We start from the raw sequence: 25343 nt of genomic DNA, 5'->3' as shown, positions 1-25343 counted from the left end.
AAAAGGTAGATGTTAAAAAGACCAACAAGAAATCCAGTTGTTGTAGGTTAACATCCGGATACATCTTCAAGGATATAAACAGTAGATAGACTGATCTTAAACAGTATGACCCTGTTAACTATGTGTATGCTGGCCACAATCTCCTCTTGTAAAATCTGCATTTACTGTTCTGAACTGATTCTGCTGCCTCAGATACACAGAAAAAACTGATCAGTACTAGAATGTGGTATTCAAATCAGCGACAGCGCTTACATCGGTGATAACGTCAACATGAGACTCCTCTGCGCTTGTTTCCGGGTCAATGTTGTCTCCTTCCTGTTGCTCCTTAGCGCTCAGCCGCCTCCTGCTGATCTGCTTCTGCAGCTGCAGTTTGCTGGTGAAGAAGATGCTGCGCCAACCCACCTCAAGGGCCAGAGCTGACACCTCAGCTGAGACTGTGTTAAAGCGCCTCCGCACCGCCTGCTCCCAGAACTCCTCTGACCCACACAACTGAAGAGGACAGTATGAAGGTGATATTTTTGTTAGAGTGAACAGAAAAGCTCATTTTGTATCCAATCTACTGAAATGTTCCCGTAGTTTTAAGAGTATGACTGTAGTTCACATGCAAAAATATCTTTGCAAGAGAAACTAAATGCAAAATGTGCAGAAGCATCTCAAAAATTAGAATATTGTGAAAAAAGTTTTTTTTGTCAGTTATTTAAGGGAGTGAAAATTTCATATATTCTGTAATTTTTATTTTGATAATTGTACAGTTGTGGCCAGAGGTTTACATACACTCATCATGGGCATGAATATCATGTTAATTTTGGGGTTTTATTTGAGGTCTTTGAACCGCTCTTTTGACAGGGTGGAATGATTGTACAGCACACATCATTATTGACTTTAAAAAAACAAGAATTGGGTCACAAGTTTGAATTTATTTGGGATCTTCTCTAATCCACACAGGGTCAACATTATACATACAGGCTCAAAATATACAGTGAGGCAAATAAGTATTTGATCCACTGTTGATTTTGCAAGTTTTCCCATCTACAAAGAATGGAGAGGTCTGTAATTTATATCATACTAGCTACAGCTCAACTGTGAGAGACAGAATCAAAAAAGAAAAATCAGAAAATCACATTGTATGATTTTTAAATAATTAATTTGCATTTTATTGCATGAAATAAGTATTTGATCACCTACCAACGAGCAAGAATTCTGGCTCTCACAGACCTGTTAGTTTTTCTTTAAGAAGCCCTCCTATTCTGCACTCTTTACCTGTATTAATTGCACCTGTTTGAACCATTACCTCTATAAACGATACCTGTCCACACACTCAATCAATCACACTCCAACTTATCCACCATGGCCAAGACCAAAGAGCTGTCTAAGGACACCCCAGACAAAATTATAGACCTGCATAAGGCTGGGATGGGCTACACAACAACAGGTAAGCAGCTTGGTGAGAAGGCAACAACTGGTGGGGTAATTATTAGAAAATGGAAGAAACACAAGATGACTGTCAAGCTTCCTCGGTCTGGGGCTCTGTGCAAGATCTCGCCTCAAGGAGTAAGGATTCTGGGAAAGCACAGAACTATACGGGAGGACCTGGTCAATGACCTGAAAAGAGCTGGGACCACAGTCACAAAGATTACATTAGTAACACACTATGCCATCATGGTTTAAAATCCTGCAGGGCAGCAAGGTCCCCCTACTCAAGCCAGCACATGTCCAGGCCCATTTGAAGATCACCAGTGACCATCTGGATGATCCAGAGGAGACATGGGAGAAGGTCATGTGGTCAGATGAGGCCAAAATAGAGCTTTTTGTTATCAACTCCACTCACCCTGTTTGGAGGATGCGAACAACCCCAAGAACACTGTCCCAACCGTGAAGCATGAGGGTGGAAACATCATTTTTTGGCGTGCTTTTCTGCAAAGGGGACAAGACGACTGCACTGTATTGAAGGGAGGATGGATGGGGTCATGTATCGCAAGATTTTGGCAAACAACCTCCTTCCCTCAGTAAGAGCATTGAAGATGGTTCATGGCTGGGTCTTCCAGCATGACAATGACCCCAAACACACAGCCAGGGCAACTAAGGAGGGGCTCCATAAAAAGCATTTCAGGGTCCTGGAGTGGCTGAGGCAGTCTCCAGACCTGAACTCAATAGAAAATCTTTGGAGGGAGCTGAAACTCAAAACCTGAAAGATCTGGAGATCTGTATGGAGGAGTGGACCAAAATCCCTGCTGCAGTGTGCAAACTTGGTCAAGAACTACAGGAAACATCTGACCTCTGTAATTGCAAACAAAGGTTTCTGTACCAAATATTAAGGTTTGTTTTTCCTATTGTATCAAATACTTATTTCATGCAATTATTTAAAAATCATACACTGACTACGTTTACATGCCGTTAATATTCGGGTTAAGGTCAATATTCTGGTTTCTGAATCATTAGGAATAACCCATTTACATGCTTAAGCGGACAGAGTTACTCCTGTATACATGGTCAGTGGTATCATTTGGAATATCCCCATCTAAACAGCGACGCACATCTTCCACCGGTGCTTGATTTGGTCTGCCGTTCGTGCAAATCCTGCTTCGTGTAAAACCCCTCACTACACACTTTTCTCAAACAGGCATTAGCATTTTCTCATTTTTCTCTCCTGCGGGCTGCCTCCGCATCAAAACAGCGAGCGTAGTCTCTGGACCTGTTGCCAGATTTGGCGCAGCTACGCACAGAAGAGAGGGGGGCGGTGAGAGTGGTCCACTGCGGCGTTTACCGAGCCCGCAGACACGGTAAGCGCATCGGAGGCAGAGCAATCGCGGTGATATGCCGACCGGTGCCGCAACCGGCCCGCCTGATAAGGACGCAGAACACAATGCGCTGTTTATCTCTGCTTCTGTGGTTTCTGGTGGGCTGCGCGCGCCGCATACAAGTAGTTGCCGTAATCAAAAGACCAAGATTCCTCGCAGATAGAACATGCGCAGAACACAAAATAATGTTCCTTTCTATGGGGATATCCCGATGCGTGGTTATATGACCTGATATTCGGGTTAGAAAAGGAGTAACCCAGGGGTCTTAGTCGGGTTTTTAAAAACCAGAATATGAGCATATTCGGTTTTTTGCGGGTGTTTACATGGCCGTGCGCAACCGGATTATTGTTAATCGTATTCCAGTTATGAAAGGGTTATTGGCTGCATGTAAACGTAGTCAATGTGATGTTATGAATTTTTTTTTTTTTTTTTTTTTTTTTTTAGATTCTGTCTCTCACAGTTGAACTGTACCTACAACAAAAAAATACAGACCTCTCCATTCTTTGTAGATGAGAAAACTTATAAATATTAAACATGGACAGAAATGGCTGGACACAACTGCAGTACTCGAAAACACAGCTGTGTCGACTAAAACGGTTTAATAAAGAACTTAGCTGGGGTTGGTACACGGTAAGGGAGTCCAGGAGAAGCAACAGTACAAAAATCATCAGGCAAGAGCGTGGTCAAACAAACAGGCAGGTGATCCAAAAACACGATGAGACTGGCAGGACGAGAAAACACAAGAACAAAGCTGGAGAGAAGGCACAAGGGGGATCAATCTGGTGAGAGACAAGTGCAACCACTGGAGCTTATATACACCGAGGTGATGAGCTACAGATTAGGAACAGGTGTGTGGAAAGCACCAGAACAAGGGTGTAGTCAGACAGAGTGACACACCCACCACCAAACACCAAAGGACAGAGAAGAGAGATAGGGACAGAGAAAACCCGAGCACAAAAGAGACCAACAAGATAATAAACACCCATAGCACACTTAAATGAACTAAAATCAAACACAAGCATATACCAAATCCTGACATAAAATCGACAGCGGGTCAAATACTTATTTGCCTCACTGTACAATTTTCACTTTCTGAAATAACTTTTTGATGATGTTCCTTTTTTTTTTACATGTATATGTAACAGGTACTTTTTATAATCTCAGTCATCTTTTCTGCCTTTGACATGACTCCATTCTGTCTGACACACACACACACACACACACACACTCATTCATCTTCAACTGCTTAGTCCAATCAAGGGTCGCGGGGGCTGGAGCCTATCCCAGCAGTCATAGAGCGCGAGGCGGGGTACACCCAGGACAGGATGCCAGTCTGTCGCAAGGTCTGTCTGACTTGTTTTGGAAATTTTCTTTCTCCCACACAACTTCCTGTTCCTCAATCCATTAACTACCCTGCATCATGACTCACAGCTGCTGCTTATTTGAACTCTGCATAAAAAAACACTTTCCCACAGTCAGCCGCTGAATCACAGTACATGGAAGCTATAAATAATGCAATTAAAAAAAAAAAATTGTCATTTGAATGTTGATTGTGAATCAAAACAATGCAATTCAAATCCATATCCTTGTGCTCCTGTTCACGCACAGATGAGAGCAAATCAAATGGAACAGTTGAAGATGTAAACAGGTCCTGTTTCGGACAGGGCATGTGATTTTTCCTTGTGAATCTTTCTGGAAAACTTTTTCAATTTTGCCATCACTTGTTGCACCAACCTCACTCCTGCAATTTGTTCAGACTTTTTTTTGGCTGATTGTTTATGTTCTTTTTTGTGTGTATATTCCTATATTCACTTTTATTGCAGCTACCTGCTACATGATGCAACACAAATGTGCATTTTGCCAGTTGTATTGCAGTGTCCAATTGTCTGAGATGGAATGGCTGCTGTATTTCCACAATTACATCATTGTGCACAATGCAAGGTGTTACACAGATGTCATTGCCAGCAGAGTGACACACAGAATGCAGCACAGGTGCCCACACACAGGTACACAGACTGCATTTATATCGCGCTTTTCCATCTGAATCGGAAGCTCAATGATGCCCCACAATCATCCACCGATGTCAGGGGGCTACCATGCAAAGTGCTCTCGAGAGTCGCTAGAGGAGTCTAAATACTCACTGAATATAGCAACTGTAAGGCACTCACTACACAATGGGAGCAACCCAGGGTATTAGGGACCTTGCACAATGGCTCTTAGTGATTGTCTGGTCTGGCTGGGGTTTAAACAGAGAATCTTCGGGTCTCAAGCCCAAAGCGTAACCACTAGTTAACTAAACACGCCATATTTGTACTTCCAAAACACGATCAGCCAAAGGTAAAAAAAAAAAAAAAAAAAAAAAAACTGACTCACCTGTGGCCAAAGTCCACCAGATGTCCATAAAAACTGTGTGGAGAAGAAGCAGCATGTTTCTCATGCTGAAAACCCAAATAAGAGCAGCTGAAACTATGTAAAAAAAAAAAACAAAAAAAACCAGAAAAAACAAAAAAGTTAAGATGAAAAGAACCCACTTTCCAGGGTGCACACCATGTGCACAGAGTACTGGACCAGCCAGACTAAAATAGGATAAAATAGGGGAAAAAAAAATTAAAGTATCGTGCTGCAAATCTTATTGCGTGCACATGATATATAACTGATTTCCATGGTTTGTAACCAGTGGTATTGAGTTAAATTTGTCTGAATCTCAATTTTCAGTTCACCTTTGGATCAATTTCTCCTTCACGCATCAGATTTGCTCATTGATGTTGTACTTCTGGATTCAAAAATCTACTGAACACAAAACCATTCGTGTTGCTCAAACTCACCTGTCTGAACTGGCGAGAGGTTCGCCCAAGCTGTCCCACATCCTCAAGCTGCAGGTAAGTTAACAGGTGGAGAAGGATGGAGTCAGGCAGCCGTGACAGATAATCAAACTGGCCTCGGCACAAACCCTTGGTGTACTCTAATATTCGATGACCAAAAACCATGTTGACCTCACCTGGGGCGGGAAAAGAACCTCTAACTTTAACTGTTGAAGACACTGTCATCAGCAAATGAGAACAATATTGAATGCACATCACTTAACCTTTAGCACACTGAGGGCCGTACATTACACCCGGCACAGTGCAGCTCAGCTACCACTGAATGTTTCCAACCGATAAAACTGTCACTTTATACCCAGCGATTCATGTTACTTAAATAGGAAATGTACTTTCACCCCTCTGTGTGACCATTGATATGTTGTCTTAAAATAAGGTGTAACCAGGTGCAGAGCTGGTGTATTTCTATTGACAGTCAGAATAGAGCAGGTCAGGTCAGGCGCACCACACCGCAGAGCCACCCTGGGTCCTGGAGAGCAACCGCCCAGGCAAACAGCCGTGCCATCTTAAGCCACCATTAACATTTTGCAAAGCTTGGCATTACAAAAGAAAATATGAAACATACTTTTTCAAGTAGAAACCAACTGTACTGAGAAAACTGGTCTAGAGTCAGGTTTTTATGTTGTCTAGCGTAATATTCAGATTGCACGGCTTAAATAAGCAGTTTGAAAACGCTGCTTTGTGCCATATTTTTACACTATTTTTCTTGCCCTGGGATGGTCCATGAGCAACAGAAAACCTGTAGTGGACAAAAAAAAGTTAAATTGAAAGATATTTTTTTCCTCGGTTCTCAGGAGGATAGTTAGACACACCATAAATGTAAAGTATTTTCTGGAGTATAAGTTGCATTGGTCCAAAAATGCCTCTTTAAGAGAAGAAAAAATGTATATAAGTCATGCCGAGGTATAAGTTGCATTTATCACTTCATGCAAGAAGAAGCAAAATGGATTTAATCATCGTATTATTCATTTATAAGGCACACACAGTGTTAAGGAGCACAGCTAACGAGCTACTTAATGTCACTATAAGGGCACAAAATGTGAGTAAATTGCTTCTTTCAGCTGCTGAACAGACGATCATATGGGGTAAACGTACAACGGAATTTAAATTAGGGAATAACCCTGTTGTGTCTGTTGATTTGCAGACATTAATGCTGGATTTTATGGTCGCAAATTGAGTTTGTAAAATGGATATTTGCGACCATAATCCAGCATTTACATTCGCAAATCATTAGACACAAAGGGGGTTATTCTCATTCTAATCCAATTCCATTGTTTGCACGGTTTATTTTTCTGTAAGTAATTCGATCGATGAAGCTTACCGTAGCAACATGCCAAACAGGAAATTCTGTGAGCAGATCCACAGATTTCTCCATGTCATCAACTGCATTGAGTAATTCTGTATCAGAATCCACATCAATGCTTTTGCATGATAGATTAAATTCACCCATTTTGGCATCATCATTGCTGCACTAATTTCTTTCGCTCTCAGCTGACAGCGCCATTAATGACATCTACGTAGCAATGCAGTCAGGGCGCAGAGTAATACATTAAATGTGATACGGTCGAATATTTGGCCACCATCAATGCGATATTTTATGGTCTGAAATCTCACACGATTAACTAATCAGATTTGCTGAACAAATGTAATTGGATTAGAACTCCTTTTTTAGTACATTTATAAAATAAACATTAATTTTCTTCTTGTTAAAAGTGTGATCTTCCAGTAAAAAACAACAGTATTTCTTCAGAACAAAGAACATTTGTTTGTTTGTGTTTTTTTTTCTTTTCTTTGTGATCATATTTTGGTTGTTCCTGATATATGACCTCTCCTTTCTGAAGAATGGCATCTTGGGACAGATTTGTTGCAACTTGCCACACAGTAACTTTGGATGAGAAGCGGCACTGAGCTCGTGCAATGGCTGGGGAGCAGTCGCCCCGTTGCTTCCTCTCCCGACAGAGGAAGGTACAGGCGGGTCGCTTCGTGGGTGGTTTCCCCGAGCCTGGATGGGCACCAGGCTCTTTTCGTGGATCTTCCCAGCTATAGACCCTCCGGGACGTGGTTTTGTGATCAGAGAACAGACTGTTTTATTTGAGTCTCTTTCCAGAGTGCAGTCAGCCATTTGAGACCTTTCCTCGTCCTCATTTAATAATTAATGGTGGATTATCACACGGACCTTTCAAATCCAGCTCTGGTCTCAGTTGGATTCTATGTGGAACAGTTCAGTTTTAAATCAGCTCACAGCACATTCATCTGTTTTATGTTGACGTTACTCTGCTGTGGAAATGAACGTCTGTTCATTTGCACCATAACGGCACATACACACACACAGACATAGACATCTGTTCATTTCTGTGAGCACATGCGCGCACACACACATGAACATCTGTTCATTTCTGTGAGCACACACACACAGACACAGACATGAACGTCCGTTTGTGTGCGTTTTTACAGTGCAGTTCTTTGCGTCATTAGACAGCACTCTTTTCTGTTTGATAGGGACATTGATTCATATTTGCTTGAAGTGAGTATGACTGCTAATTGTATTTTATCTGGAGCCTGACATGAGGAAAAGCTCAAAATAATAATGGCATCATGATCACTCATTTAAAGAACACTTTATGCTGCATTCACATATAGGCAGGACGCATTATGAATGTCATATTTGCGTCATTCTTGACACATTCCTGACATTCTTAATGTGACTTAACACATCTGAATAGGTTTGTTAATGGTGCATGATATTCATGATTTTCGTGGAGCATGTTTTTGGCTGTTAAAAAAATCTTCCACGAATGTCACGCACCACCCTCATTTCTCCTCATGTCGTGGAGGTCGCAACTGAGCATGTTGATCTGTCTTGATTGGTGGGGATCCTTAATAGAGCGCGACAGCGTTCTTCTCTGACGTGCATGACGTGACATGCTCCTCAGCATGCTCCTGTAGGTGTTCCACCTGCTGCTGCTGTGTCTGATGTTTAGGAAAACAAGTGAGACGAGAGCCGCGTGGAGCCACACATCTGGCTCTGTCTGGCTCTTCTCTTCCTCTCTGCGTCACTCCACAGCACAGAGCCCAACTAAGCATGCAATCAGTTCTTCTGCTGTAGATTTTGAGGAGCAAACTGGAGCAATCTGAATTGTTCAGCAGCTGATGGATGAATATGGGTGTGTGTGTGTGGAGACAATTCGCCTCATTCACAACGTGACAGAACGTAACAATGCATTTCTACGTGCAATAGCGTAGAACATTATTCTTTACCATGCGTAATGGTTCCTGAATTATTATAATTTGTCAGCAACGCGTGCCATTAAACAGAACGTGTGGTAACAGGTTGCAGCAGTTCATGAGGACACCTGACGCCTCTGCCCCGAATCATCACATTTGTGATCAGCGGCCAAGAATGTATACTTCGTAGCATTCGTGACTTGTCATCGTTATGTGTAAACGCAGCATTAAGTGTGACCTGACTCCGTTTTAAATGCGTGCTGAAAGTAATCAATCCTGTTAGGATGTTCCCACCTCTCTCGTTTCTTCAAATGAAAAGGCAGTTTAATGGTGTTTTTCTCATTTCAAATATAAAGAAAATTCATGGTCGTGAATTGTGATTTTTTTTTTTTTTTCCTGTATATAAGTCACATGAAACTAAAAGCCACAGGACTTCCAAAACTAGTAAAAAGACCATGACTTATACTCTGGAAAATACGGTACTTGCCCTATGCGCTTTATACCATGTGCTATTTAGGTATCAACTTAGGTGAAGTAATCTGTCACTTTAGGAATGATTGACTGAGCCCATGTCACAACTTAAAGCAGGGGCAAAACACAAACAATTTTCTTCTGTTTAATTCCATGGACAGCTTTTAGGGCACCACTCGCTTAGTGGTGAGCACTGATGCATCGCAGCGAGAGGATCCCAGTTTCACTTCCAACCTGGTCCTTTCTGTGTGGAGCTTGCACATATTTGTGTGGCTTCCCTCCAGGTGCTCCTGCTTCCCTCAATTCCTGAAATCGTCCAGGTTAGGTATATTGGTGACTCTGTGAGAGTGTGAATGTGTTTTTCTATATGTGTAGGCCCTTTGATAGACTGGTGGCCCGTCACACAGCACAGTGCAAAAAACAACAGGCCAGTTATGTTTGTTTATTTATTTATTTGTGAATCTGGTTTAATTTATCCCATACTGGCTAAAAAAAATCTTTATGAGCCAATTCTGATCAGATTCAATCAGAATGGGATCCCTAAGGCAATAAAATGCCCTGTTCTTATGCACCAACAGGGCACACACCGGATTTATCTATGCATCTTTTGAGGACATAAATGCAGAAACACTGCACTCCACACTATCCAGACCATCAATGCACAAGAACTTACTTAGTACTGAATACTATTATACAGTACATTTGTGTTATACAGTTGACCCTCCAGTACTTGTAGTAGAACCATAAAAGTTTTCATGCTTTAGCTTTTATGACTTTCTTATGACAATATGACTTTCTTACTCTGTAACTGACTGTCATCCAGAAATTCTTGATGAGACTCCCTCTGCTCTCCGGGCCTCATGTTCCTGTGAACTTTTCTTATTGATATCTTCCACCATCTCCATATCACCTGAAAAAGACCATTAGAGGTGTTTAAAGTCTGGATTCAAAGGTACTCAACAAGATCAGCCCTTTTTGCCTTTTGTACACAAAGGAGACCTTCATTTTTGAGACTGCACAGTAAGGTACTTAAGGCTGATTAGGACCTGTGCGATATGAAGCACGGTGGCTTAGTGGTTAGCACATTTTCCTCACAGCCAGAAGGTGGTGGGATCCCACCTGCCTGGTTCTTTCTATGTGGACTTTGCATGTTCACCTTGTGTCCTCAGGTGTTTTCTCTGGATGATCTGGCTTCTTTCCAATTCCAAAGACATGCAGGTTAGGTGAACTGGAAACTTTAAACTGAGCGTAGGCAAGTGTGGCTGAGTTTCACTTGCACAGGAAGCCTTCTCTCTGTTACCCATAGATAGATTGTTTATGGGTGGTGTGACATTCATAACCCCCCCCCCCCATATATTGCTCTAGTATGAGTCAAACTTGGCTAATATAATTAAGAATATGTACTAATATGTATGTAAAAGTTTTCATATAGGCAAATATAACGGCAATAGCGATAGGTTTGTGAAAGGCTGAAATCTGTCCAATGGCCAACAGTATGTCAGCCAGACTTCAATTTTTAATATAGTTACTGGAATGCAATGTCCATTTTGCTTCCATACAACTTTATTTCAAATAACTGTTACAAGACGGGGTTACTTCAGTTTTTCTTTACAATGTCAAATTTTCATTGGGCCAACAAGTTCATTCCATTCATCTTATTTACTGTCATCTAAATAAGATGAATGCTTCTTCAAACAGCATGGATGATGTCGAAAGATTCAAGAAATTGATGGTAGTACTTGTAAATCCTTCTGAATAACCACTGCAGGGGTTTGTGTCCTAAATAATCATGCCAAGGCATCAAGGCAACATTTCTGCATCTGCACGAGTGAGGTCCTCATTTGAAACCTTTTTGTTTGTTTGTTTGTTTGTTTGTTTTGAAGAGAACAAACACAATGTCAAATCAAAATAACATTAGATTCTCTAATTTTTCCTTTTTACGGAACAGAATATACAAAATCATGAACAGCATCTCTGCACAAAATGGACATAAATGGAAAAAAAGAGAGGAAAAAAATCAAGTAAAAAAAAAAGTCTGAAATTACAAACGTAATCCAGTGAGTATAAGAATCATCATAAAAATTGAAGTTAAACTGAACTCTGAGTTGGTAATAACTTGAAGTATTTAATGAAAGGATACCAGGGTCAGGGTTTGAGATTTTGTAATGCTGTCTGTTTATTTTCTGGTCTGTTTTGTTAATTTTTTGTTCATTGGTTTTCTTTGTGTTTTTATTCTTTTGCTGGGTTTTTTCCTGCTTGGGTCTGTCTGTCTCTATCTCTCTCATCTTTCTCTTGGTTCTTGGTGGTGGGCGTTTCACTCTCTCTGGCCCCACCCTCGTTCTAGTGCTTAACATGCACACCTGTTCCTAATTTGGAGCTCATCACCTGGGGTTATATAAGGTTCACTGGTTCCTCGCCAGATTGATGCACCTTGTGCCTTCTCTCCAGCTCTGTTTCCTCATCCTGCTAGCCTCCTCATGTGTATGACCACCTGCCTGTTTATTCTTCCACGTCTAAGCCTGATGTTAGCTGTACTTTTGCTCTTGTTGGACTGCCTTGTTGCAAACTGGACCCTGTTTGCTGTTTCAGTAAACTGATTTTACATACAGAGCTACTTTTCTGAGTCCTGCATTTGTGTGCAACCGTTTCTGACCACCAAGCCTGATAATAATCAAAAAATGTAGCAGAACATCCTTTAATAGTTAAAGAATCTTTTCCACATGAAGAAATTGCATAAGATCCTTAAGCCATAAAGAAACAGGTGGAGGATTGAGTGACTTCCAGAGTAGGATACAACGTCTCGCCTAAAGGGAAGTAAAAGCAAGTATTTCATATTGCAAGGAGTGTATCTTGAGGGGAACAGATGGAACCCCAATTCTAGCATTGAAAGGGTCCAATTGTATCAGAGTACCTAAAACCTCAGATAAAATAAAAAAGAAATCACTCCAAAACTTATAAAGCCTGGACAAATGGAAAAATATGCAGCTCAAAGTGCAAGGAGAGACATGACATCTGTCACACTGGTTCAATATGTTAGGATAAATTTTAGATAAACAAGACTTTGAAAGGGAGGCGTTCTAGGCATGTTGATCTAGGATGAGTCCCCGGCGAAGACCCAGGACTAGTTGAAGAGATTATATCTCCACACTGGTCTGGGAATGCCTCAGATCCCCTAGTCAGAAGTGGATAATGTGGCCTGGGAAAGGGAAGTTTGAGATAACTTGTGGAGATGTTGCCCCTGCGACCCCGATCCTGGATAAGTGGTTTGAAGATGATCAGACTTTGAAAGTGGCCTCTTTTTAATACCTTGAACTGTATACAACCCCTGGCAAAAATTATGGAATCACCGGCCTCAGAGGATGTTCATTCAGTTGTTTAATTTTGTAGAAAAAAAGCAGATCACAGACATGACACAAAACTAAAGTCATTTCAAATGGCAACTTTCTGGCTTTAAGAAACACTATAAGAAATCAAGAAAAAAAGATTGTGGCAGTAACGGTTACTTTTTTAGACCAAGCAGAGGAAAAAAATATGGAATCACTCAATTCTGAGGAAAAAAATATGGAATCACCCTGTAAATTTTCATCCCCCAAATTAACACCTGCATCAAATCAGATCTGCTCATTGACATTGACCCTATGCCGTGACATTGACCCTATGTGTCTTTTTGCAAGGAATGTTTTTGCAGTTTTTGCTCTATGGCAAGATGCATTATCATCTTGAAAAATGATTTCATCATCCCCAAACATCCTTTCAATTGTCCAAAATATCAACATAAACTTGTGCATTTATTGATGATGTAATGACAGCCATCTCCCCAGTGCCTTTACCTGACATGCAGCCCCATATCATCAATGACTGTGGAAATTTACATGTTCTCTTCAGGCAGTCATCTTTATAAATCTCATTGGAAAGGCACGAAACAAAAGTTCCAGCATCATCACCTTGCCCAATGCAGATTCGAGATTCATCACTGAATATGACTTTCATCCAGTCATCCACAGTCCACAATTGCTTTTCCTTAGCCCATTGTAACCTTGTTTTTTTCTGTTTAGGTGTTAATGATGCCTTTCGTTTAGCTTTTCTGTATGTAAATCCCATTTCCTTTAGGCGGTTTCTTACAGTTCAGTCACAGACGTTGACTCCAGTTTCCTCCCATTCGTTCCTCATTTGTTTTGTTGTACATTTTTTTATTTTTGAGACATATTGCTTTAAGTTTTCTGTCTTGACGCTTTGTCTTCCTTGGTCTACCAGTATGTTTGCCTTTAACAACCTTCCCATGTTGTTTGTATTTGGTCCAGAGTTTAGACACAGCTGACTGTGAACAACCAACATCTTTTGCAACACTGCGTGATGATTTACTCTCTTTTAAGAGTTTGATAATCCTCTCCTTTGTTTCAGTTGACATCTCTCGTGTTGGAGCCATGATTCATGTCAGTCCACTTGGTGCAACAGCTCTCCAAGGTGTGTTCACTCCTTTTTAGATGCAGACTAACAAGCAGATCTGATATGATGCAGGTGTTAGTTTTGGGGATGAAAATTTACAGGGTGATTCCATAATTTTTTCCTCAGAATTGAGTGATTCCATATTTTTTTCCTCTGCTTGGTCTAAAAAAGTAACCGTTACTGACTGCCACAATCTTTTTTTCTTGATTTCTTATAGTGTTTCTTAAAGCCAGAAAGTCGCCATTTGAAATGACTTTAGTTTTGTGTCATGTCTGTGATCTGCTTTTTTTCTACAAAATTAAACAACTGAATGAACATCCTCCGAGGCCGGTGATTCCATAATTTTTGCCAGGGGTGTAGGTTGTAACCTGGCACAGGGTTTTTGAGTGAATACTAAGCACAGCCTTGTCCCACCATTGATTTGTCAGCTCAATACCAAGCTCACTGTCCCAATTTTGGTTACCAAATGGGTGTCAAGAGCCATGAGATCACCATATATACTAGATATGTGATTTGTGTTTAAATCCAAGGGTCAGAAGGGCAGCTCATGGTTGTTTAGCAGGGAGTGAAAATGCACAATGTCTAATTTGAAAATAAAGAAATTATTGGGATGCAGGTAAACTAAAATTTGAAGACAAATCAGAAAAACTAATAAAGACACTATCTTTGTAAAGGTCTCTGATCATCTGGAAAGTATTCAGAGCTTCACTTTTTACACATTTTGTTATGTTACAGCCTTGTTCCAAAATGGATTAAATTATTTTTTCCCCTCAAAATTCTACCCACAATACCCCACAATGACAACATGAAAAACTTTTTTTTTCAAATTTACATTAAAAAAAAAGTATTCACACCCTTTGCTCAATGCATTGTTGATGCACCTTTGGCAGCAATTACAGCCTCAAGTCTTCTTGAATATGATGCCACAAACCTGGAACACCCATCTTTCGGAAGTTTTGCCCATTCCTTTTTGCAACACCTCTCAAGCTCCATCAGGTTGGATGGGGAGCATTGGTGCACAGCCATTTTCAGATCTCTCCAGAGAACTTCAATCAGATTCAGGTCTGGGCTCTGGCTGGGCCACTCAAAGACATTGACAGAGTTGTCCTGATGCCACTCCTTTGATATCATGGCTGTCTGCTTTGGGTCATTATCCGGCTGAAAGGATGATTCATCGCCCCAGTCTGAGGTCAAGAGCGCTCTGGAGCAGGTTTTCATCCAGGATGTCTCTTTACATTGCTGTATTCTTCATTCCCTCAATCCTGACTAGTCTCCCAGTTCCTGCTGCTGAAAAACATCTCCACAGCATGATGCTGCCACCACCATGCTTCACTGTAGGGATGGTGCCTGGTTTCCTCCAAACATGACGCCTGACATTTCACGCCAAAGAGTTCAATTTTTGTCACATCAGACAAGAGAATTTTGTTTCTCATGGTCTGAGAGTCCTTTAGTTGCCTTTTGGCAAACTCCTGGTGGGCTGCCATGTGCCTAAGGAGTGGCTTCCATACAGACCTGATTGGTGGATTGCTGCAGAGATGGTTGCCTTTCTGGAAGATTCTCCTCTCTCCAAAGAGGAATGCTGGGTGTTAGTCGACGATCACCTAGATGGGTGGCCAGCTCTAGAAAGAGTCCTGGTGGATCCAAAATGCTTCCATTTACAGATGACGGAGGTCACTGTGCTCACTGGAACTTCAAAGCAGCAGAAACGTTTCTGTACCCTTCCCCAGATTTGTGCCTTGAGACAATCCTGTCTCAGAGTTCTACAGACAGTTCCTTTAACTTGATGCTTGGTTTGTGCTCTGACATATGCTGTCAAATGTGGGATCTTATATGTGGACAGGTGTGTGCCTTTCCAAATTATGTCCAATTACTGAATTTACCCAGGTGGACTAGAATTAAGCTGTAGAAACATCTGAATTATAAGTGGAAAGAGGATACACCTGAGCTCAGTTTTGAGCTTCATGGCAAAGGTGTGAATAGTTGTACATGTGATTTCTTAGGTTTTTTTTTATTTTTAATAAATTTGTATAAATCAAAAAAAAAAAAAACTTTTTTCATATTGTCATTATTATCATATTGTCTGTAGAATTTTGAGGGAAAAATGAATTTAATCCATTTTAGAATAAGGCTGCAACATAACAAAATGCAGAAAAAGTGAAGAGCTGTGAATATTTTCCAGATGCACTGCAATATCTCAGGTGCGTGAAGCCAGTTGATCAATTTGTGAATATATGAAGACCAGCAATATAAAAGAACACTTGGCAGGGTAAGACCACATTAGATGTTCACATTTGCAGTAAAGATAGTCCCAATTTGGGGACTTTACCACCCCACAGGAATGAAGAAATAATTTGATGTGATGATTTAAAAAAATGCTTTGGTAAGAACAAAGGGATGCACTGAAATGAAAAGATGTATGTGGGCAAGATGGTCATCTTGACTATATTAATTTTGCCTATTAGTGACGAGGGGAGAGAGTACCACCTCTGAAAATCTGCTTGGGGCAACCAGGGGAACAAAATTGGGATGGTAAAGTAAGTAATCCCCAAATATTTAAACCCAGATGGGCTGAGTTTGAAAGTAATATCAGATTGGTTGAGTGACAGGGCTAAAAAAATTTACAGGGTAACATTCACTTTTTAATTAATAAAGCTGTTTCTTATTATTATGTTTAATAGATTGATTATATAGCCTGAAAATGAACCAAACCTCTGCAACAAAGACAAAATTGGATGAATACGGTAATTGGTGGATCGGATAAATATAAAAGAAAGTCATCTGCATACAAGGATAATTTAAGTTCAATACCAGAACAAACAATGCCGTGAAATGCAGGGAGGGTGTTGTGAAAGTGTCGTGACACGGACCCACAACAGGGGGCGTTAATGAACGGACAATGGATAAGCCAAAAGTAACAATTTAATGTTGTGAATCGCACAACGACGTACAGACAATAACAATATGGTGGACTGTCACTCATACACCAGGTGACGTGTGGGCAGGCTCGACGATAGAAGACGCCTGGCGAGAGAAGAGCCGGATCCCCACACAGCTTTCACCACCAACGGAGCTGAAGAACACCGGAGCCGCCAAGCCCTGCGCCCCAGGTGGCCGCTGTCTTCAGCAGTCAGACCCGGTACTGCTGGCAGAAAACAGAGACAGTCCTGATGAGTGTGAGTTCGCACACTCAGTAATCCCACAGTCAGTGTTTAGTTAGGAGGGAGCACCTCCACCTCCAATCATACACTTGTGCAGCTCCTGTTTCACCACTTATCTGGTTTGGGGTGTGAGGCAAAGCCGTCGCTGATCACACCAAACGCCAATCCCACAGATAAGGACACACCAGGAAAACGGCTGCAAAGAAGTTCAGATTAATACTCAATGTTTTGAGTCAGCAGAGAAAATTACCTGAATGGTAGCTGATTTCTCGGCGAGGAGGTGGAGTTGCAGTCCGGTCTTTGTAGTGGTGGTGATGGGTGACAGCTGGTGTTGATAGATGACAGCTGTCACCTCCAGCGGCTCCAACGCCCTCTCGTGCTTGGAGCCCGCACTCCAAGCAGGGCGCCATCTGGTGGTGGTGGGCCAGCAGTACCTCCTCTTCAGCGGTCCACACAACAGAGGGAACTTAATGAAATTGAAAGAGGTTCTATGACCAAAGCGAAAAGGAGAGGGGAAAGAGGATAGCCCTATCTAGTACTCAGAAATAATGTAAAATAACTGGACTGGGTATTATTTGAGAGGACACTGGCCTGGGGACACTGGGGCGGTATAAAGAAACCTAATACAAGACACAAACTTCTCCCCAAAACTGAATCTGTTTAGTACAGCAAGAGGTAATTCCACTCGACAAAATAAAGTGCTTTCTCTGCATAGAGTGAGATAACCACCTCAGGAACAGAAGAAGAGTGTGTAGAAAAAACTGCATTAAATAGTGTATAGACGTTAAAAACAACTGATGCCCCTTAATGAAGCCATTTTGTTCCTGTGATACAATTTCAGGAAGAACTGTTTCAAGGCGAGTTGCTAACGCTTTAGCCAAAATCTTAAGATCCTCATTAAGAAGAGACTGAGGTCTATCAGATTCACATGATGTGGGGTCGTTATCCCTCTTCAGTAGGAGTGGTACAGATGCATGGGTTAGAGTGGAGGGGCAATGAGCCACATTCTAATGATTCATTATAGACAACCAGAAGGAGAGATACCAACTTATTCATGAACTTTTTAATAAAAAAAAAATCAGTAGAAGCCCCATCAGGGCCTGGTGCCTTGTTAGTCTGCAAAGCATAATTTCATTTTAGCATAGGGGTGCATCAAGCCTATGAACAATCAGTGGGTCAACAGTAGAAATGTCAAGATTTTGAAGGAAGGAAGTCATATCAACTGCCTCTGGCAATGATTCAGATTCATAAAGAGAGGAGTAAGAAAAAAATTTAAAACTCATTGACAGATACAGGGTCTGAAATAAGACTGCCAGATGAATCCTTAATTTGAGAAATTAGTCGAGAGCCAGCCCGACATTTCAGTTGATGTGCCAGAAGTCTACTTGGCTTTTCACCATGTTCATAATAAACCACCAGAGAACGAATTAAAAGATGTTCTGCATCAGATGTTGTGAGGAGGTCCAATTCAGTCTGTAAGACCTGTCGCTGTTTCTGTAAACTCTGCAATGGATTCATTGCATTTTGTCTATCAGCATTCTCAATTTTAATAGGAAGTTCAGTTAATAATATCCTTCAGCTTCTGTTAAGGTATGCCGAATAAGAACTAATTTGGCCACAGAGATAAGCTTTAAGCGATTCCCATAATAGAGAGGAGGAAATAGAATCATTTTTATTAAGGACCAAAAAATCATCAATTGCATAAGCAATGAAACTATTAAACTTGTCGTCAGATAGTAATAAAGTATTGAACTTCCATGGAGAGACAACAAAAATATAAACGCAACACTTTTGGTTTTGCTCCCATTTTGTATGAGATGAACTCAAAGATCTAAAACTTTTTCCACATACACAATATCACCATTTCCCTCAAATATTGTTCACAAACCAGTCTAAATCTGTGATAGTGAGCACTTGTCCTTTGCTGAGATAATCCATCCACCTCACAGGTGTGCCATATCAAGATGCTGATTAGACACCATGATTAGTGCACAGGTGTGCCTTAGACTGCCCACAATAAAAGGCCACTCTGAAAGGTGCAGTTTTATCACACAGCACAATGCCACAGATGTCGCAAGATTTGAGGGAGCGTGCAATTGGCATACTGACAGCAGGAATGTCAACCAGAGCTGTTTGCTCGTGTCTTGAATGTTCATTTCTCTACCATAAGCTGTCTCCAAAGGCGTTTAAGAGAATTTGGCAGTACATCCAACCAGCCTCACAACCGCAGACCACGTGTTAACCACACCAGCCCAGGACCTCCACATCCAGCATGTTCACCTCCAAGATCATCTGAGACCAGCCACTCGGACAGCTACTGAAACAATCGGTTTGCATAACCAAAGAATTTCTGCACAAACTGTCAGAAACCGTCTCAGGGAAGCTCATCTGCATGCTCGTCGTCCTCATTGGGGTCTCGACCTGACTCCAGTTCGTCGTCGAAACCGACTTGAGTGGGCAAATGCTCACATTCACTGGCGTTTGGCACGTTGGAGAGGTGTTCTCTTCACGGATGATGCGAAGGAGATGTGTTGCACTGCATGAGGCAAATGGTGGTCACACCAGATACTGACTGGTATCCCCCCCCTCCCCCCCCCCCCCAATAAAACAAAACTGCACCTTTCAGAGTGGCCTTTTATTGTGGGCAGTCTAAGGCACACCTGTGCACTAATCATGGTGTCTAATCAGCATCTTGATATGGCACACCTGTGAGGTGAGATGGATTATCTCAGCAAAGGAGAAGTGCTCACTATCACAGATTTAGACTAGTTTGTGAACAATATTTGAGAGAAATGGTGATATTGTATATGTGGCAAAAGTTTTAGATCTTTGAGTTCATCTCATACAAAATGGGAGCAAAATCAAAAGTGTTGCGTTTATATTTTTGTTGAGTATAAATTTTATATCGACATTAAGAGGGGCATGATCTGGGATGATAATTGGATGATACTTTGAGGACGTCACCCTGGGTATTAAAGAACTATGAATGAAAAAGTCATTCATAGTTGACTTTTAACCATTTCGTAAAAAATTATGGCTGCACAAGTAGCTGCATAATCTATTGCACAAAAATATAAGACGCTTGGACCATACAGGCTTTATATCACTGAGGAAGGCAACCTAAATTAACACATTAATTCACTTTTGTCTCAATAGTCCTACAGAACCTCAGGATCACAAGTAAGGAAATGGAGTTTGACACATGAGCTAGAAATCTGACACTTCTGAGGTCGCACTCCATCAGTTTGACCTCACAGACTATTGACCAAGCAGGAAGCCATTACTCTAAAATGGAAAATGTTTACAGTTCATCACCAAGGCAAAGGCTGAGCCTTTTGTTCATGCTAATCTGGGGTGAAGGGTGTGTACGACATGCATATTGATGGTGTCTTGTGCCATCAGGAAACATGCTAAGAATTTTTTTTTTTTCTCCCTGGAAAATAAACATTGTGCTGGATTTCAGACAAGATTATGTGGCTTTTTTATTAATACAGACTTCCTTTCATTGGAAAAAAAAACACACTGTGGCTTTGAATGGATTTACAGGAATTTACATAAGAATATAAGTGATTTTTTTACTATAAGGTATGTTACTGATATTTTACCGTGATTTTCAAAATGCATGCTTTAGCTGTGGTTTCTGAAATGCTTTATCAGTCTTTTCAGTCCAGTTTAATTGTTCTGAGTTAATGCATGATTCGGTTTACAATTAAAAGGAAAGTCATATTGTGTTATTTCAACATTATTGGTGAGAGTTTAAATTAAAGTCTGAATCAAGGATAATTTAAATATGTGCTTCTTTTGAGATTTTTTTTTTTTTTTTTTTTTTTTTTTTTTTTTTTGCAAGAGATGCTGAAAATGCATCATTAGATGCAAAATTAATTTGGTTTCTGGGGCCCCATGGGCCCTAGACCCCCATTCCTCGGATTTCACAAAAGCATGAAGTTAAAGGAATTGTCTGTAGACCTCTGAGACAGGATTGTCTCGAGGAACAAATTGGGGAAGGATACAGAATCATTTCTGTTGCTTTGAAGGTCCCAATGTGCACAGTCAACTCCATCATCTGTAAGTGGAAGTTCAGACCCACCAGGAGTTTTCCTTGAGCTGGCCACCCATCTAAACTGAGCAATCAGGGGAAAAGGGCCTTAGTCAGGGAGGTGACCAAGAACCTGATGGTCTGTCAGAGCTCCAGCATTCCTCTGTGGAGAGAGGAGAACCTTCCAGAAAGACAACCATCTCTGCAGCAATCCACCAATCAGGTCTGTATGGTAGAGTGGCCAGACATAAGCCACTCCTTAGTAAAAGGAACATGGCAGCCCCCCTGGAGTTTGTCAAAAGGCATCTGAAGGACTCTCAGACCATGAGAAACAAAATTCTCTGGTCTGGTGACACAAACATTGAACTCTTTGGCATGAATGCCAGGTGTCAAGTTTGGAGGAAACCAGGCACCATCCCTACAGTGAAACATGGTGGTGGTGCAGCATCATGCTGTGGCGATGTTTTTCAGCGGCAGGGACTGGGAGACTAGTCAGGATGGAGGGAAAGAGGAATGCAGGAATGTACAGAGACATCCTGGTTGAAAACCTGCTCCAGAGTGCTCTTGACCTCAGACTGGGTGCAACGGTTCATCTTTCAGCAGGACAATGGCCCAAAGCACATAGCCAAGATATCAAAGGAGTGGCTTCAGGGCAACTCTGTGAATGTCCTTGAGTCTCCCAGCCAGAGGCCAGACCTGAAATCAAATTGAACATCTCTGGAGAGATCTGAAAATTGCTGAAAATCCCATCCAACCTGATGGAGCTTGAGAGGTGCTACAAAGAGGAATGGGCAAAACTGCCCAATGATAGGTGCGCCAAGCTTGTGGCATCATATTCAAGAAGACTTGAGGCTGTAACTCACTGCTTTAATGTTTCCCATAATCTCTCTGGCGGCCCCCTGTGCTTCCCAGAATGCATCACGGTGCCAGCAGAGTTCCAGCATTCCAAAGCCATGTAAACAATGGCTAGCAAGGATGTGGATGTGGTCAATTCAGCAAGTTCACGAGCGATTATGATGATGACAAGTTCTCCCAGGTTGAGTGGGTTATCTAGCAGAGGTATAGCACATGTGATGAACTTCTGCTGTGCCCCAATGTTGTCTTGTTCTCCATACTTCAAAAGATGTGTTTACATTGTGACCGAAACCGGAATGCTGCTGAAACCAACCCCTCGCTAAGTCACAGGCTGCGAGACAGCATGAAATTCACAACTGCAAAACAGCGAATTGCTACAAAAGGTGCATCAACAAAGTATTGAGCAAACGGTGTGAATACTCATGTACATGTGATTTCTTTCTCTTTTTTTTTTTTATTAAAACTATGGGGTGTTGTAAGTAGAATTTTGAGGGGGAAAAAATTAATTTACTCCATTTTGGAATAAGGCTGTAACATAAAAAAGAGAAGCACGGTGAGTACATCCAGATGCACTTTATATCCACCTCTCCAGGCTAGACTCAACCGGCTCTCTCTATGTCATCTGCAAACATAGTCCATGGAGAGTCCTGTCTGATCTCATCCATCAACATGCCTATCACCACTGTGAACAAGAAAGGACTCAAAGCCGATCCTCGGTGTAATCCCACCCCCACTTTGAACGAGTCTGTCATTCCTATTGCGCATCTCACCACTGTCACACTCCTTGTAACATGTCCCGCACTACCCTCACACACTTCTCTGCCACTCCAGACTCTCAGACAATACCACAACTCTTCTCTTGGCACCCTCTCATAAGCTTTCTCTTAATCCACAAATACACAATGTAACTCCTTCTGGCCTTCTCTATACTCTCCATCAGTATTCTCAGAGCAAACATTGCATCTGTAGTGCTATTTCTCGGCATGAAGCCATATTGCTACGCACAGATCTTCACCTGTTTTCTAAGTCCAGCTTCTCCTACTCTTTCCCATAATTTCATGCTGTGGCTGATCATCTTTATGCCTCTGTAGTTACTGCAGCTCTGCACATCACCCTTGTCTTAAAAAATATGAACCAGCACACTTGTCTCCACTCCTCAGGCATCCTCTCACTTTCCAAGATTTATTAAACTATCTGGTTAGAAGCTCTACTGCCACCTCTTCTAGACATTCCTATGCCTCAACTGGAATGTCACCACCAGGTCTCCTTGTCTTCCTTCCACTGTCCAGTTGTCACACCATGTACCTTCTTAGCTGTCTTCCCTCACCACATCTGCAGTACTTTTCCAGTTATCCAAAATTGCTTCCCCCTCAACCAGTGGCCTTTCTCACCTGCTCACTAAATTTCACAGAACAATCTTCCTCCTTCTAACGTCATCATACAAGCACCCATCCGATTCCTTCTAGCTGCACTCTCTCCTGCCACCACCTTACAGTCTCCAATTTCTTTTAGCTTCCATCTCCTACAAAGAATGTAGTCCACCTGGTTCACCTTCCTCCATTCTTATAGATCACCCTGTATTCCTCCCTTTTCTTAAAGTAGGCATTCACCACAGCCTGTTCCATCCTTTTGCAAAATCAACTACCATCTGTCCTTCCACATTCCTGTCCGTGATACCCTATCTACCCATTACTTCTTCAACACCACTGTTCCCTTCACCAAATGCCCATTGCAGTCTGTTCCTATTACCACTCTTTCATGCTTGGGCACACTGTCCACCACCTCATCTAAGTCACTCCAGAAATCTTCTTTCTCTATCTCCCAACCTACCTGTGGGGCATATGCACTGATGATATTCATTATCAAACCTTCAATTTCAGACACTCAATCTCCAACACACTCTTAACATGCTCTTCCTTTAAAATGACCCAACACCATTTCTCTTCCTAACTATACCATGATACCAATTACTTGAACACACTGCCTATGTTCCTAACCTTACTTCCCCTTCCACTTGGTCTCTTGCACACACAATATCTACCATTCTCCTCTCCATCATGTCAGCCAAGCTCTCCTCTTTACCAGTCATACTGCCAAGATTCACAGTTCCAACTCTCACTTCCACCCTTCTAGTTTTCCTCTTCTCTGGCTGTCTCTGGACACATTTTCCTCCTTTCTTCGGCCAGCAAATACCCCAATTTCCTCCAGCACCCTGATGGGCAACAGCACCGGTCATTGTTAACTCAGTAACTCAGGCCTCGACCGATCCGATATGGAACTTTGATTTATACTCTGTGTGGTTTGGTTGGCTTCTTTTACACAGGAATGCCCTTCCTGGCGCAACCCTAGAGATTAATTTATCCAGGCTTGGAAACTGGCACTCAGAGTGGGCTGCATACCCCTGTGCACTGAGATTTTGACAAACTTTAAGGGGAGGTGATGGTCTAGTGGAAGCATTAGGCTTCCGACCAGAGAATCCTTGGTTCAAAACCCAGCCAGATCAAAAATCACTTAGGGCTCTTGGGCAAGGTCCTTAATCCACTAGTTGCTCCTGGTGTGTATTAAGCGCTTTGCATGGCAGCACCCTGACATCAGTGTGTGTGTGAGTACGTCTGTATGAATGCAAAGCATAATTGTAAAGTGTGTGTGTGTGTGTCTGTATGAATGCAAAGCATAATTGTAAAGTGCTTTGAGCTTCTGATGCAAATGGAAAAGCACTATATAAATGCAGTCCATTTATGGTTACAACGCCCTGCCACCTTCTACTCTCCTCAGGCATCCGGGCTTGCGGGACGCTGCACACCCATGTGGCTTGAGTTTGTTCTTCATAACTGATGTTAATGCAGTCCAAAACATATTCACTTGGTAATGTTCATGTATCCATCCTCGACTTTTCTCAAGAAAACTGGCAATAAAACAGATTTTTTAGGTGAGTTATAGCAAAGGGGACCATCACTTATGCATCATCTTGGTTTTGATACTTTAATTTATATCAAGTTGTAGAGGCTGCTTTCGGTTCGAGTTTAAAGAGAATAATTTTAGAAATTTTAATACAGAGAAGCCTGAATTACCTGTTTAAAATGGCATAAACAAATTAAAATGTGTACAAGCCCAAGGGAGGCAAGACACTGTAGTTTGTTTATTCACTGTCGGTGTTTTTATTATTTTGCTGCTAGGAAACTAAAATGGAATGCTCGTGGATCACTTTGAACTTTTGAAAAATTTCTTGATTTTTCATATGACCACACGTGAAATTAAACACAAGCTTATTGAGAAATGATACACGTTTTAATCAGGGACTGTCACTACACTGTATAATTTTAGCGTTTCTAAATCTGTAGCATCTCTAAATAATGTTAATATATTTTGAACACTTACCTCTGACTTGGTGACTGTGAAATAATAAAAGTCTCGAACACAAGGAGCCCGTCCAGAGATTTCAAACAAGGGTTCTGTTAAAAGAGACGCCATTGTT

The 25343-nt window shown here is 41.5% G+C and overlaps 1 protein-coding gene across 1 annotated transcript; it reads right to left on the bottom strand.

Moving 5' to 3' along the window:
• Positions 1–32: 32 nt before the first annotated feature.
• fbxo36b (F-box protein 36b) lies at positions 33–25343 on the bottom strand. Its single transcript, XM_034183984.1, has 4 exons — positions 25247–25343; positions 10175–10283; positions 5624–5796; positions 33–489 (listed from the first exon to the last, which is right to left on the bottom strand). Exons 1-4 carry the CDS (start codon positions 25337–25339, stop codon positions 217–219), a joined length of 648 nt encoding a protein of 215 aa, XP_034039875.1. The 5' UTR covers positions 25340–25343; the 3' UTR covers positions 33–216.

Source organism: Thalassophryne amazonica, chromosome 12 (assembly GCF_902500255.1).
Source record: "Thalassophryne amazonica chromosome 12, fThaAma1.1, whole genome shotgun sequence".
In the NCBI taxonomy this organism is placed as follows: Eukaryota; Metazoa; Chordata; class Actinopteri; order Batrachoidiformes; family Batrachoididae; genus Thalassophryne; species Thalassophryne amazonica.
This window is presented reverse-complemented; position numbering and strand designations above follow the sequence as displayed.